This window comes from Astyanax mexicanus, chromosome 14 (assembly GCF_023375975.1).
Source record: "Astyanax mexicanus isolate ESR-SI-001 chromosome 14, AstMex3_surface, whole genome shotgun sequence".
In the NCBI taxonomy this organism is placed as follows: domain Eukaryota; kingdom Metazoa; phylum Chordata; class Actinopteri; order Characiformes; family Acestrorhamphidae; genus Astyanax; species Astyanax mexicanus.
In genome coordinates, this window is record NC_064421.1 from 24,724,292 (window position 1) to 24,739,799 (window position 15,508).

The following is a 15,508-nucleotide window of genomic DNA, read 5'->3' on the forward strand; positions in this document are numbered from 1 at the left end:
TTAAGTACAGTAGTCAAGTAAAAATACTCCAGTAGATACAGAAACAGCATTTTAGTGAGAATGAATATCTGTTATTAATAAGTTATTACATGTGAAAATGTTTAAAAACAGGGCTTTTCTCAGTTAAGTAATTCAGTAATATATATCTTAGTTATATTTCAGGGTTTTTCCATTTGTTAAATTAAAAAAAAAACTAATAATTTTTAAGTGGGCTTCTATTTTTTTTCAGAACTGTATGTATGTAGTGTTTAGAGTCAGGTTGGAGGAGGCTGTTCTGCCGGCGGGCTTTAGGACCGGCTCGACTCCGGAGCGGCGGCGGCGGCGGCAGCGGCGGCTGGTCTCTGCAGTGGGAGCGGAGGAGCATCAGGAGGAGCGCTGGCCGGCTGGGGAGGTGGAGGACGGGGAGAGAAGCTGAAGGAGGACTCGGGAGTCGGAGAGAGAGGAGAAGAGGGGTCAGAACGGGTAATTAACACCGCCATACACTTCCATAACCCCCCACACCCACCCCCTCCCCTTTCCCGCTCGGACGGAGCTCCGGCGGGTTCGGCGGCGGGGAACAATCGGCAGGAGCCCGGTCTGTGAGACACAGACAGCGGGGCGGGTTTTCTCCTCCCGCCGCTGCTGTTTTCTACAGATGTGAGCGGTCTGTGCACTTGAACTTGGTCGCCGGGGTTTAGCGCTCGCCATTGTACACGGGGGGTAAAAGAGAGGAGCTCAGTCTGCGCTGAAACACCGTGGCCTGTTCAGCTCTGTCTCTTTAAATTCAGCAGCAGCTTTAGCGGTGAATTCTGTCGAGATAAAGCTGCTAAGCTCCAGCAGCTCCAGTGACCGAAGCTGCAGACATGCTGTCATTATGTTAGTAAAACACCTACAGCTAATCTAATCTAAGGTTAAGCCACTCTCCGTTTTAGTGTGTTTTTCTTTTTCTGTGTGGTTAATAATAAGAAGATAATGAGCTGATAATCGATTACTGCCCTGGTTTAAGTCGAATATTCAGTCTTGATTTATTGACCTCTAAGTCTAATCTGTCTTTTGTAGGATTTCCAGGTCTGAAGGTCTGGAGGTTTGAAGGTTTGGAGGTCTGGTCCTGGTTGTAGACCTAAAAAAAGGCTAAAAGTACATATTGTACCCCCTCCCCCTCGCCCTCATCCAGCCCACAACTTCTGCTACAGAGAAATGAACCTATAGGAAATAGCAGAACCTGTCTGGAATTCTCATGTCATTCCTGAGGAGGGTGTTTGTTCATGCTGTAGGGATCCCCTGCACTTCCAGATTTACCCTCTTTAGAAGAAGACCCATGCAGTGAAGAGCAGTGCATGTTTCAGAGTCGACTTGTCAGTCCAGGCATTTTTCAGAATATTCGATTAGTCATGATTATTTCTGACTAGGGGTGGAAATCATAAGGCATGTACAATATGATATTATCATTATACATTGTCCACAAGATCACTGTGAGGGAATCGACTAATCAGTCCTGTAATTTTTTCCAGTTGTTCAAGGGGTCGGCAATTGTTTCTGACTAGAGGTGGGAATCACAGGTCATCTCACGATACAATATTATCACAATATTTTGCCAACAATAACAATATCACCGTAATGTAATTGACTCGTCAGTACAGTCTTTTTTATGATTATTCGATTGGTTGCTGATCATTTTTGACTAGGGGTGGGAATCATAGGCAATTCACGATACAGTATTATCATCATACATTGTCCACAATATCAGTATGATGGAATTGACTAATCGGTCCAGTCATTTTTTTTTGGATTGTTCGATTGGTCGCCAGTTATTTCTGACTAGAGGTGGGAATCACAGGACATCTCATTATACGGTTTCAACACAAAAAATGATAACCTATGATAACAGTGATATCACAATATCACTGTGATGGAATCAACTGTAATCAGTCCAGTAATTCTTTCCAATTGTTAGATTGGTCGCTGATTTTTTCTGACTAGGGGTGGGAATCACAGGTCATCTAATGATGCGATATTATCATGATGCGATATCATCATGATACACTGCCCCTGATAATGATGATATCTTAATATTATTGTGATGGAATCGACCAATCAGTCGAGTCATTTTCCAGTTGTTCAATTGGTCGCTGATTATTTCTGACTAGGTGGGAATCACAGGGCATCTCACAATAGAATATCATAACGATACAATAACAATATAACAATATCACAATACAATATTCTATGATACTTCATGACATCTGTGTTACTGAAGAAGATAAAATATTCCTAAATAAGCAAATACCAGCTCTTATGGATTCATTAGTGTCTATTTCACAGCATTTCTTTAACCAATATTCTTCTCTGCAGGTTTATCCTATTAATTTTATTAACACCACCACATGTGGTAATGAAGCAGTAACTTTAGTAAGTCAAACTGTGGGGCGAGTCTTAAAGAGTTCAGAGCGCCTATTGTATGTTTCAATAAAAAATAACAATATTTGATGTCACATATTGCCAATGTATTGCAAACAAAAACTATATAATATATTGTGATATCGATATTTTGTCCCACCCCAATTTCTGACATTCTCTCCGTTTCCCGTGGAGCACGACTCCGCACGACTCTTCCAGTGCTCATTTTACCTCACCTGCCCAAGCCTGCATTCATGTAAATAAGTCACCCCATTGTCCAGTCTCTCTGTATTAACACAACATAGCAAGTTCTTAAGTTCTTAGCAAATTTTAATAATGAAATAATGGCCCATGAGACATGAATGTTACAAAAAAAACTATGGAAATCATAATCAAATTTATTTGTAACATTAATACATGTAATTCTAATACATGAAATAAAATACATGTGATTAGATACAAATGAGAGTGAAAGTATGCTGCTTTCAAATAGAGATGTACTATCAATATATAGCTAAAAATAATAGACCTCTGCCTCAGCGTTAAGTTGCAGAACATTAAGCTGCAGAAGTCTACAAGTAGTGTCCTTCTCCATTGCTTTAAAAAAAAGAAGACATTTAAATTTGGACTCTACTGAGTTAGTTAATGAGTACATATGTCATCTTTTGTGTTTTGTGCACTTGTGTTGGACAGTAGACATCCTGTTTATCCAAGCTTGATATGCTGTCTTAGGAGAAAGGCCTGCAGAGCAAGAAAAACATAGAATGCAAGGTCCAAACGCTGAGTGTGAGAACAGTGCTCCAGGGTGACTTGTTACCACATCTTTGATTTATAGCATCTTGTCACCAGTGAGTGAGCTGTTCTTCAGACCTGCCGTAGAAAGTGTCAGGAAAAATGTGCTTCAGGCGTATCTCCCGCTCTGTAAAGAAGGAACGGGTCTAAATGATTGAATGATTCAAAGTGCAGGAGAGTGAGATTAAGCAAATGGGATTAGGTCAGTGGGACAAGCTATATTTGGTGGTTGTCAGATACTATGCTATATTTTAGCTGCAATTACTCATTCTGAAGCTTCACTAGTAAGGCTACTGAGATGTTTAACAGATGTTTAACTGATTATATCTCATGCTGTTGGTGTTGCGCTTTTGTTACCATACATATCTCATTTAAATGTTCTTCTTTTTTTTCTTGTTCTTTTTTTGTCTGCAGGGAATCCAAACGAGGGAGGATCATTTAGTCATTTTTCTTTTAGTTTTTTTGGACTTTTGTGTGGTGCTCAACTGCCATTCTTTTGGTGATGCCATCCAACACGGTCACCACCACCACCGCTTTCAAAAACTCCGACTTCAACTGTGACAGTGGTGGAAATCTCATGGTAAGAGTTCTGTAATGGGTACCATGTGTAAGAATGCTTTAGAAGTACTTCATCCTAATCCCATAACCCTCTGCAGGCAGTTATAGGATTGTCTACAATATATAAACCCACATTTAAAAGGCCTGTATAATCAAACCCATACTATTGGTTATTTATATTTTATTCCTAATATTGTTCTCTCCATATGACACAATACCATCAATGCTGGGAGGACACTGTACACTGTAGTTCTTACAAGGCACTTGATACCAGCCACCACATTTTTCGCTTTAAAAACATCATTGTAGTAAAGCGCTAATTTCAAATTCTGTTTTATATATAGCTAACTGATTCATACACTGTTTTCCAACAGTCTGAGTTACAGTGGAAAGAAAGGCCAATCCCACGCTTATCTATTAATTAAAAATTGGATCTAATATGTAATCAGTATTAAAGTTTTAAAATGTGTCATTCACTCCTCATACTGTCTGTGTATACAGTCTGTATTGTTTCTGCCAGAGAAAAAAACGTTTCTTATATCCATTTGTTAATTCAGCAGTTGACACATCCATGATGTGTCAATATTTTAGGATGAATGAGTCAATAAAAATGATTTAACATATATTATAACACAGTTAGTTCCGACCTTGCAATGTGATTTTCTGAAAGGCGTTCTGTGAGTGCCATTATCAGCCGGTAATGCACTGTAACTGAAGCTTTCCATGTATTACTCTGCCAAATACAGGTAACCTAGCAACGATGCAGCGCTTACAAGCCAAACAGCGCAGCTACAAACAGAGCAACAATGGAACTAGTGTTTATAACCAAAGAGATTGTATTTTCTTGTCAAAATCTTTCAATAAACATTGATATAATTTTGTGCCAGTTTTACATGCTATAGCACTCCCTCTAGTGTATTATTCTTTAATGTTCCATTCTCCTGTAAGGTTGCCATTTTTTAACTTAAGCAACAAACATTTTTAGCAACAAACATTCAGAAATATCAAAACATTTTGTTATTATACATTATTAATAACAATTGTATTTACATATATCCACCTGTTTAGTCTAGAGCAGTTTAGATCTGCAAGCCACAAAGAAGTTAAAAAGCGTGTTCCAGCCTGTGCTGCTTTTTGAATGAGGTAGCCAATCAGAACTGAGCTCAATAAATGCTGTTGCACAATAACCCTGAATCTCCAAAATGGAAATTGACAGGAAAGGAAAGAACCTGCTTAACATTCAGTGGAAGTCAGTGTAAATATGAATTTCAAGGGCTTTTTTGGATCTATTGATCCATTTATTATCAAACTTCGAAGCCGTATTCACATTATGTAAAAAATATGAAAAAAAAAGTATATATATATAGATAAATATATGAACACGATTAAAAAGAAATAGGTTAAATTGTTTTTTTTTCTTCCATTAAATCAAACACTTCTAAAGTTTTAGGTGCCAACACTTTACCCAGCAGAATAGTTCTAGAGTTCTAGTTGTGTTTACAAATGTGAATTTTCCCTCACTGTTTGACTAATACAGGATTATCTTTATTATCTGTCTAACTGAGGAAAAAATGTCAATAGACACCACATTACCACTAGTGATTCCAAAAGCATGCAGCTCCTTTAAAGCTTTATAAGTAATGAAAAAGCAGCCAGATATTATGATTTAGTTACAGTTTAAATGCAATTACGAAAATATCTGACTAAATCATTTTCCCCACTACATTTGGCACTAATTTTCTCCTTCCTACGGTCATTCTTAAACATCACATATAAGCAATTCTTTCCAATGGATGCAGACATCCTCCAGGGCCTATCTGTATTAAATGCAATGCTCCCTTCATTATGGAATTGGCGTGCTGAAATGATGAATGGCTCTAATGTGTGCCACTGCCAGGGTTACGTGGAGTCAGAGCACAGAATACGTATTGTGTGTGTAAGCGTATTTCGCGTAAACACCCAGGCCTTGTTATCCTCAGCGGCCTTGGAGATACGAGTTGCTCTTGTGCTGTGCGGGTGAGTGTGTGTGTGTGTGTGTGTGTGTGTCGTGTGACGTGGGTGTTGGCCTGTGTATGGGAGGCTCGTCGTATGGCTGATTTATAGGGGAATTCATTCTCTTCCTTCTCCTCCTCTTCTTCTCCACCCGCCGAGCCATGCAATGCTCGTAGCTCTGTTGCCTGGCAACAGAGCTTGCCTTAAATAACTGGCCGCCGACAGAAATAGAGCAAAGCTATAGACGGTGTTATTGAGTTCACCCAAGGCAATGCCAAATTTTGGAAGCCCTCTTTTTGTATTAATTTATTAAAACAATTTGTATTGTTTGCAGGGGTTGCAAGAAGAGTGTGAGGTTAAGAATAAATAAAAAAAACACTCATTAATTGAGGCACAAATTGCATTTCGCCCAGATGGAAAGACCAGATCACTGATTTTGAGAGGTTTCTATGATATGCAAGGGTGTGACCAAAATACCTAAAATAAACAGACGAAATTTAAAACTGTATAGTCGATACTTGCCTCAGCCTCCTCTGAGGCTCTCTCTCTCCTTCCTTTGTCGTCTTTCACAAAAAACACAATCGGAAATAGAGATTTGAGTACATTCAGGCTATTTTTAAGGCCTCCGTAGCTTACCTGTGTTTTACAAGATCACACGAACATGGACGTGCCACTTTGTCTTTGTCAGTCTTTTTCTTCTTTAAAATCTTCAAAAAATTTAATATTTTCCAAAATCAAATCAATCAAACTATAGTATATGCCATAAAATAACCTGTTAGAATTAAAATATTGATCTTAGAATTTAATCACATATCTTAATAATTCAGTAATAATTCAGGGCAGAAAACAGCATGTGATGCAACCACATATCAACAACCAATGCTTAGGTCACCCAGTGTGTGTGTGTGTGTGTGTAAGTAGTGCATTATCTGTTACTATGCTATTAAACAAGCATTAGTACTGCATTACTACAGAAAAAGAATATCCTTAAAGTTGAAATTAAACCAGTTTTTATCTGTTTTACTGATCTTTACTGTAATGAAATACAGGTATCGATGAATGCACCTAAAAGGCCGATATCAACACAAAAAAAAAAGCTGGACAGGATCTCGAAGGGAAAAAAGTCCAGTCCTGTAACAGTAACTAGCTTTAACATGCTCTTATTCATTTAATCTCACCAGTTAATGTAGGTTGAGGCATTGAGCAGACAAAGGTGGACATAGTTTCCCTTACAAAGTTGATTAAAAATAGTGGATGAATCTGTTTATTGGCCATTTCTAGGCTTTGAACCTGTTTACACTCAACCATTTCATGTAGCTAAAATCTAGATTGTGATCAGATGTTTAAAAACATGTACAGTAGCTGCTCCTCTCTACTAGAATTGAATGTGCTATTGTGGGACTAAATCTAATCTAGTACACACCAATATGATCAACCGGATTTTTTAAAATTGATATATTTTTTAACTGTGTCGTCAATTTTTCTCCTGCTTCCACATTAAAGTCAATTTGCTCGTTCTAAAAGTCAGTGCTGCCAGTATCCAGCAAGTTGTGCAGTTTCACTGATTATCGTTGCCACTTTTGAAGATCCCCAGTTGATTGACATGGAGATCCAACAAGCACAATTATGTCCTTTAGACAGATTCCCCAATTTTTCTATAATTACCCTTCTCCTCTTGCGTGACTTTATCCGTAAACAGGCTATGTGCTAAGCAATAGAAAAACTCCCAGTCATATAGGAACAGTGTTAGTCTGGAGCCCTGCAAATGCATTTACAGTTAGTCAGACTAAAGTATGACTGCTGCATGGGATAAAATATGCACATTTTACTTATTCCACATCAGGTATTACTAGTGACTTATTAGGTGTGTAAAAACAGAACAGCTAATTTTAAGCTTAATAACAAAAAAAATCAAGATACTCAAGATTGCTATATATTTCTGCTGGAAAAGACTGGTACTGTACTTTCTTTATGCCAGCACAGTGATCATTATCCGAGTCCATTATAATGTGACTGATAGTGGATAGTGCCCTATTACAAATAGGCTAATTAGGAACTGCAGCATTGCTCTGTATCTCCTTTTCCACACAGCTGGAGCTCAAACCTCCAGTCAAGCTGGACAGGTTGTGTATTACGATTAGCATTTTGATTTAGAGCGGGGAGGTGCTTTTCAAGTCAAACTGAGGGCTGTGTCAACATTAAGATCATCTTTTCTCCTCCGTCCACCCTAGGGTGCTTGGCTGGCGGGAGAGTGTTGGGGAGTGGGCGGTGAGGAGGGGGGCAGAGTTGTGCTAGACAAAGGGGAGGAGGAAGGAGGGGAGAGAAAGAGCTGCCGAATGTCTTTGTAACTGTGTCAAGTGGGAGCTGAGAGTGGTAGGTCAGCTCGGCGGCTATAGAATCCTCACTTCATTGTAGCTAAAAGGGAGGTGTCATTCAAGCGCCACGGCTTTTCTCATTATCTAAATATCCTCGTCTGTGAAGAGAGAGAGTGAAAAAGAAACCCATTCAACTCGTGCGAATGTTGTGGGGTGTGTGTTCTTCCTTCTGCGACCGCTGGTGAGCTCAGCTTAGTGGAAGCACTTCATAGATAGGAATGGAGATGATGATCTGTTTTTTTTTTTTATTTGCTCCTGCCTTTCTGGTTGAGTTGCCTTGAACAGACAGACAGACCAACAGAACTGTCTTTTCTGCCCTTGTTTGAAGGCAAGCATGCAAACAAAGAGCATGAACATATTGTAACAGTGAAATTTGTGTGGACAGTGAGTGGACACAGTGTTTAAAACCTCCAGCAGCACTGCTGTGTCTGGTGTCAGTAATACTGCAGTGCTGAGAATGACTCAACACCCAAATAATACCTTTGTAGTGTTTTGTTTTGTGTGGTCCTTTGGGGCCCTGAACATTAAAGAACAAGAATAAGGTTAAAGGAGGGTAATTAAATATGCAGAGAAGCTGTATTTTTCAGACTATAAGGCGCATCAGATTATAAAGCGTACTATCAATAAACATCTATTTTCTGGTCTATTTTCATGCATAAGGAGCATTAAGCGACACTAGTAAAAATGCTGTAAGAGCGCTAGCCATGGATAGCAAGCACTTAGCCAGCCGCGGTTAGCAGTGCTAGCCAGCTGTGTTTAGCGCTAGTAAATGCTAGAGTTTTTTTCCATGTAGCTTTCCCAGGCTACAGTCTAATATACTCCTCTCTAAATGGTGAAAGAGCTAGCGCTGCAGTTAGCGGCTAATGCTAATGCCTCTTTACTCAGCCTCGGTGCTGGGGACACTTCACTGAAGCTCCCTTATGAAGCTATACTTCTGCAGTGTTGTTTTTCTGCAAAATGCACTGGATTGTAAGGTGCACTGACGATTTTGGGGAAAATTAAAGGCTTTAAACTGTGCCTTACAGTCCGAAAAACACACTTATTTACATTGTTTTTAATTATAGCATCTACATATGTATATGCTCAGTGCTGCTGAAATATAATGTACAAGGGTAGAAACAAAATAAGTAAAGAAGTGGTCCTAATGTTATGCTTGATTGAGTGTATATAATGGACCAAACCATTCAGTTGCACCACCACTACACATGAACAGTGTGAAATCAATTCAGATTACACAGTAAAAATAAACAAAGAAAGAATAAATAAACAGGTGTTTAGTGTGATTAGGGCAAGGGTGTTACACTCCAGTCCTGAAGGACCGCAGCATCAGTGAGCTTATTATTTTGCCTCATTTAACCCACACCTGATTGGAGTCATCAGCTAATTAGCAAGCCCTTCACGAGCTGCGTTCCGAGTGTCAGAAGAGGGAAAACACTCTTCTGAGGCCCTCCAGGACATGCGTTTGACACCCCTGGTCTAGGGAGTACAGGTGTGGCGTGTTTTTGTGACATGGACGCTGTTGACTGTGTTGACTCGAGCAGACTGAGAGTCCGAGGCTGGAGAAGGATCTTCCTGCAGTGGAGAAGCCAGCGCTCAGCACTCCGGTCCGCAGAGTGGGGCGACCTGGGCGTAAACGCAAGCACCTCCCAGTGAGTACTGGCCGACCGCTGCAGTGAACACACACTTCAGCTATGCACTTTTTAATATTTTAATAATATATTATAAAAAAAGTATAGATGATATGTCGATTTGGCTGTGGATTGATTTTAGACCGATATTAATACCTGTGTGTAAATTGTATTATAGCCTAATCTAACTTGGAACAGCAAACACTCAGGTTGTTATCTTTATGTTTGTGAACAGTGTAATGTAAGAGTAAGCTAAAAAAAACTGATCATGTTAGAGCTGGACTAAGTTTAAAAGTACTGGACTAGTATTGGCTGATATTCAAGATTTTATAGTATTGAGCTAACCCTGTATGTAGGGTTGCAACGGTATGAGATTTTCACGGTATGATAACCGTCTCGGAAAATACCGCGGTATCACGGTTATCACGGTATCACAGTTTGTTACATATATTATTAAACTGACCCTTAAAGAAATTACAACAAAGGTTTTTTGTTCAATTAACTATTTATTGTAGAAACTACAACATCAGGTGAAGGAAACCATGTTTTTCCACTACTCTTAAGGGCATTAAGAGTGTATATATATAAAAAAGTTGGTATATAACCAGATACTGCAGAAAGAGGGGATTTATTTCTGACATGATCCTCACAATAGAGATTTCTATTTTAAGGCGTTCATACCTTAAAACCTTCAACATATGAAAAACAGGCACGTCAGAATTTGAAAATAAACGCATGTAAATGAATGGCGTCTTTCACATCCAGTCCGGCCAGGACCTTTACACGGACACGTGAATCCATCGTAGCACGCACTTCACGCCTGTACCTGCGTGCCCAAATTTCGGATAACTCAGCGCTTTTGCGGGCGCTTACCGCATGGGTTGTGCACGACTACAAAGAGGTTTTATTTATGTTCAGATTAAAATTATAAACTGAACACATACTTTCCTCTGCACAGCGGGGTGGTGTTCTCGGAGATGGGAGAACAGGTTTCATGTATTTCCTCCTTTAGCTGTGACTACGGCCACATTGATTACAAGCTTGTTGATTACAAGATTACAAGTCTGTTTTCAGGCTGTTTGAATGAGCGAAATATGATCAGAATTATGTTAATTAACACTAACATAGAAGCATAGAACTATTATTTAATTAAAATGATTTTTAAGAACAGCTAAACACAGTGCGGAGAAGTTCACGTGCGAGAGAGAGAGACACAGAGAGAGAGAGACACACAGAGAGAGAGAGATTTGCGTGTTCTGATGTGAGCTACTCACAGGTAAAGGTTCTCTTTTATCTCCTCGTGCTCATTTTAGTCCAATACATAATTCTGCAGTTTCTCAGTGTTTTCTGTCGTATTTTGCGGCTAGCGCGAGCGCTTACAACTAACACCGCGGACCGCGAGGTGCTGCCGCGCTGTCGCGCTGCCGCTGTTGTGCCGAATCCGACTCCCTGCTCAATCCGACTCCCGCTTCGCGGACAGAATCAGCACAACACCTCCCGCTGTAGAACTGCGGGACTGAAAACAGCGCTTATAAATAAGTTAGTTAAGTTTCACTTTCAGTTTTCGTTATTTGGTTCGTTTTCATTAACAATAATAATTGTTAATGAAGCTCTAGTCTAGCACTTTCTGCCGTTCTCACCGCTGTGTGCTGAGTAGCTGAAGCGGAGCAGAGTTGCGCATGCGCGGGTGAGTTTCACCGCTGGCTTGCGTTTTACCGGTATTAAGCAAACACACACGGTATGATAACCGTGCATTTTAATACCACGGTATACCGTGAAACCGGTTACCGCTGCAACCCTACCTGTATGTTAGTGTTAGTGTTGTTTAGCTCATTTACATTTTTTTTTTTTCACAAGCTAACTCACTAGCTTTTTCCTCTCAGACCTTACTTTCAGTATAAAGATAAAAAGAAAGGGAAGATCTTATTGTTCTTTATGCGAGTTTTGTTATTGTTTACATTTATTACTCATTGTTTTTTAAAGGAGGCACTAAACCCTAAACCATATTTTTTCCATTAATAGCTGAAATGTGTCCTTTTTGACATAATGAAACATACCTGTCCTACTTTGGCATCCAACCATCAGCGTCTCACCGCTATCAGAGGCACACTGCTGCTTACCCTCCTGCTCCCCTCCTAAACCCATACATCACACAGTGCCCCTCCCAATATTATACTCCATGTATTGAAACGATATAATATATTGCAATATAAATATATATTGTCCCACCTCTATTCCCAATACATTCATAAGACTGTGGAACAATCTGTGGGATGTTAAATGCTTGCATAGTGTTGGAAATGGAATTCCCATCTGGATCTTCTAATTCATGCTTTTGCCTTGCCATGAGCACACCGTCAAGGTTCAGCCTCACTCACACAAGATAATACCTCACAAAGTTTACAGGTGTGGGCTTTTCTGAGCCATCACCTGAGGTGACACTTCAAGATCATGAATTATCTTAGGTCAAGAATTATTTTAGCTTAAAAATTTGTGTTTACCTGCTCTGCTGTTGGAAAGGCTGCAGGCTAGAGGCAGGAGGTTTGAGGCTTGGGGCCGGCTGCGCAGCTGCAGCTCATGTTGCCCTCTGCGTGTGTTTAGACTGTGTTGGTTTCTGACCTCTGGCAGAGGCCATGTCTGGGTCACTGGGTCACTGAGGGTGTTGCATAACACTTCTTCGCTGTCACAGGCTGCTGACTGGTTCATTTGTCTGCTCCTTTAATGCTCACTCTCCCTTTCTCTCCCTTTCTCTCTCTTTCACTCTGTAGTCGACTTCTCTCTCGTCTGACACGTGTCTTTTCTTTCCCTCCATTCTCTCCTTCCTGCTCTTTGCAAGCGCGCTTTAATTGCTCTCGTCTGTTCTTTTATTGCATTACCAAATTGCCAATTTGCTCTCTTTCTTGTAGTTATTAGTCTCTCTTCCTCTGTGCCGTTCGTGTCTATGTGGATTGATGTAATGAATATAATTTTTTAATCATTGTTAATTAGTTCTTGTGTTAGTTTACCAGTGTAAGCATGTCAGTTTACCCTGTAAGCAATCTTTAGACCAGACATAGCGGTGCCAGGTGTCAAGCTGGGTAATAATAACCTATGGTTAGGAGCATGGGGCAAAGGTCAAAACTCCTTAACAGAGCAAGACATCTGTTTTTTGGGACTGATGGTTGAAGGTCCTTTGTTTCTGGTACACCTCCCCCATGTCTAAACACTATTTAGCCAATGTGTGTGAATGAGTTAGAGAGAGACGGCGTTGGTGGTATAGAGGTGAGCTGGCTGGGAGAGCTGCTGGACAGCCGTAAGGCTGTACTAAGGCTGGACCATGCTTGTCTCAGTGTCCATGCTTTAAACAACTATCTGAATAAAGCTACAATCTTCCTGCAATAACGATCTCTGAGACTCCTTTCTTCTGCAATCTACATCTACAAGAACTGGTACGTTGTTGAACAGCAGACGTCAGCAGACGTCAAGAAGATCTAGTGTTCTCTTCACTGCTTCACTGACCCATTTAGAGAAATCTAAATGTGTGGTTAAGAAGACAGAAGTAAGCACCAAGAAAAGAATACAACAATTTGGCGTCACGAACAGGATCAGTTAAATCACTGAATTCAATTTCACAATTTCGTGAATTGATGTGATACTGATCGAGAAGAACCTGGTGCAACTTCAAGAGAACTGAAGAACTCTGCTGAAGCAAGAAGGGAGATCTCCAAGCCAAGCCAAGCCAGGGGAGTGAAGTCCACCACCCCTCCTCCTGATCCTTCTGCTGCAAGAGGTGTCTCCTGCTGGAAGTGTGAAGAAAACTGCTGAATGGAGACGTCTGTGAGGCAGATAAGAGCAACTTCCAGTTTTCTCCACCAAGAATATTTGGTGAGTATGACCACCACACACCATTAGCAGAGAAAGAAAAGAAAAAGCCTAAGACAAAAGCACACCTAGAATTGTCTTATGAATAAGTCAGAAATTCATAAAGTAAAAGTAAAGGAATAAAAAAATATTCAACAACTAAGCAAAATATGGTACCTAATCACCACTGCTGGTTCAGTGAGTGAGAAGAAAAATAAGAAATTGAGAGATCTCTGTTTGTCACTGTTAGAAGTTTCAAAATAGTAACTGTTATCCTCTCTGAACTGAGAGATGTCTGTTTGTTACTGCTAGAAGCTTCAAAATAGTAACTGTTATCCTCTCTGAACTGAGAGATGTCTGTTTGTTACTGCTAGAAGCTTCAAAATAGTAACTGTTATCCTCTCTGAACTGAGAGATGTCTGTTTGGTACTGCTAGAAGCTTCAAATTAGTATATTTGTTTTATGTGTGTATGTCCAAAAAAAGTCCTAGCTAGGGTTTAGGCGTTCTCACCGGATTCGGTCTGTTTATTCAAAAGTGTACTCTAACTCCATTAGTAACATCCTAAAGGGGCCGCGTCCTGTCTTTAGTTATACCGGTTAAAAATTACGCTTTTTAATCTGGTGGTTGCTATTAAGGTACTTGGCCGCGTCCATTACCAGAGTTTTGAGGTAAAACCAGTTTGTTTAGTTGAGTTCTGCCTTGGAAATAGGCGGCGTTTCTATTTCCGGAGTTAAACGTGGACGAGCGTTTCTCAAAATTGTCTGTCCAGGGACATTCTAAGCAGTACTGCGGTTTTCTGTTTAGTTATATCAGATAAGAAATCATTTTTCTATCTGGTCGTTCCGATTTTATGTTTCCTTTTTTCTGTAAGTGTAGGATCCTTAAAAACAAGAACAAAAATGAGTCACACAGGAATATTTTCCTGCTTTTCCATCAAAAGATCTAAATCTGTTGAATCGATGCCTTCTAAGTATGCAAACAGAGATGCATTTGAGGGAGATTTAATCCAGATTATAGATAAACTCTGCTCAAAGAAAAAAGCAAAGTTATGCAAAAAGTTTAACATCAGACCTGAATCAGAATGGACTCAAGACCAGTGCTTTGCAGTGTTGGGGAAATGTGTTCAAAAAGAGGATTTAGAAGGTTGTCTGTTAGTTTTTAGACAATGGCATTCTTTGTTAATGGCAGAGAAACAAGAACGCATCAGACAATTAGAACAAGAATGTTCTGATTATGAAACAGCTTTTAAAACTGCTCAGGAAATTTGCAGAGAAACACAAAAATCTCTAAATCTCCTTCAGAGTAAATTGGATGTGTTCGAAAAGCAAGAACAACAGCTTTTACCTCATTCTGAGAGAACAAAGGAAGGTGTCTCACAGAATGAAGAAAGGGAGGGGTCTAAAGTCCCCCTAGACAGACAGGAAAATTCTGAGACCAACAGTCAAAATCCTAGTTGTAGTTTTGCTAAAAAGGTGACAAGCAACAAGCAGCCTGTGATCAAATCAGACAAAAGGTTGATTTCTGTGCGCAGGGAGTCAAATCCTAAGTCTGTTAATTACAGAACAAGAACAGCTAAGCTAAGAAAGTCTCAGAAAGCATGTGATGAAGACACTTTTGTACATCTTCCCACAAAGTGTCGTTTTTCCATCAGAGTAAAATCACAAACCCAAAAACCAAACATCGGTGGTAGAGTGGTTTTACGAGAATGGAAGAAATGGAGGAAAAAAAAAGTTTAAGATCTAAAAGTCCACTTTTCTGACTAACAGAAAAGTGTGGATTAATATTTTCAGTGAGAGAACTGTATTAGCCGATTGTATATAGGCAAAACAGCATGATAAATGTGCAAATACTCTAAATATAACTTTAACATGCTAACCCTAATGACACACCACTATTGAATCTATTATTAGGACTAAATTGAGTTCCTATAGCCAATTCTGAGCTAC

General features: G+C 39.8%; 1 protein-coding gene across 5 annotated transcripts in view; it reads left to right on the forward strand.

Moving 5' to 3' along the window:
• The first annotated feature begins 310 nt into the window (after positions 1 to 310).
• dnmt3ab (DNA (cytosine-5-)-methyltransferase 3 alpha b) overlaps positions 311 to 15,508 on the forward strand; it is a 92,391-nt gene continuing 77,193 nt past the window's right edge. For 3 of the 5 annotated variants that reach the window (XM_022672893.2, XM_022672895.2, XM_022672897.2), the window contains exons 1-3: positions 312 to 462; positions 3,583 to 3,748; positions 9,632 to 9,742. In XM_022672893.2, coding sequence (XP_022528614.2) covers positions 3,671 to 3,748; positions 9,632 to 9,742 — 189 coding nt within the window. In that variant the 5' untranslated portion in view covers positions 312 to 462; positions 3,583 to 3,670. Of the gene's footprint in view, positions 463 to 3,582; positions 3,749 to 9,631; positions 9,743 to 15,508 lie in introns of all 5 variants that reach the window. The other 2 variants (XM_022672894.2, XM_022672896.2) reach the window with 2 other exon arrangements.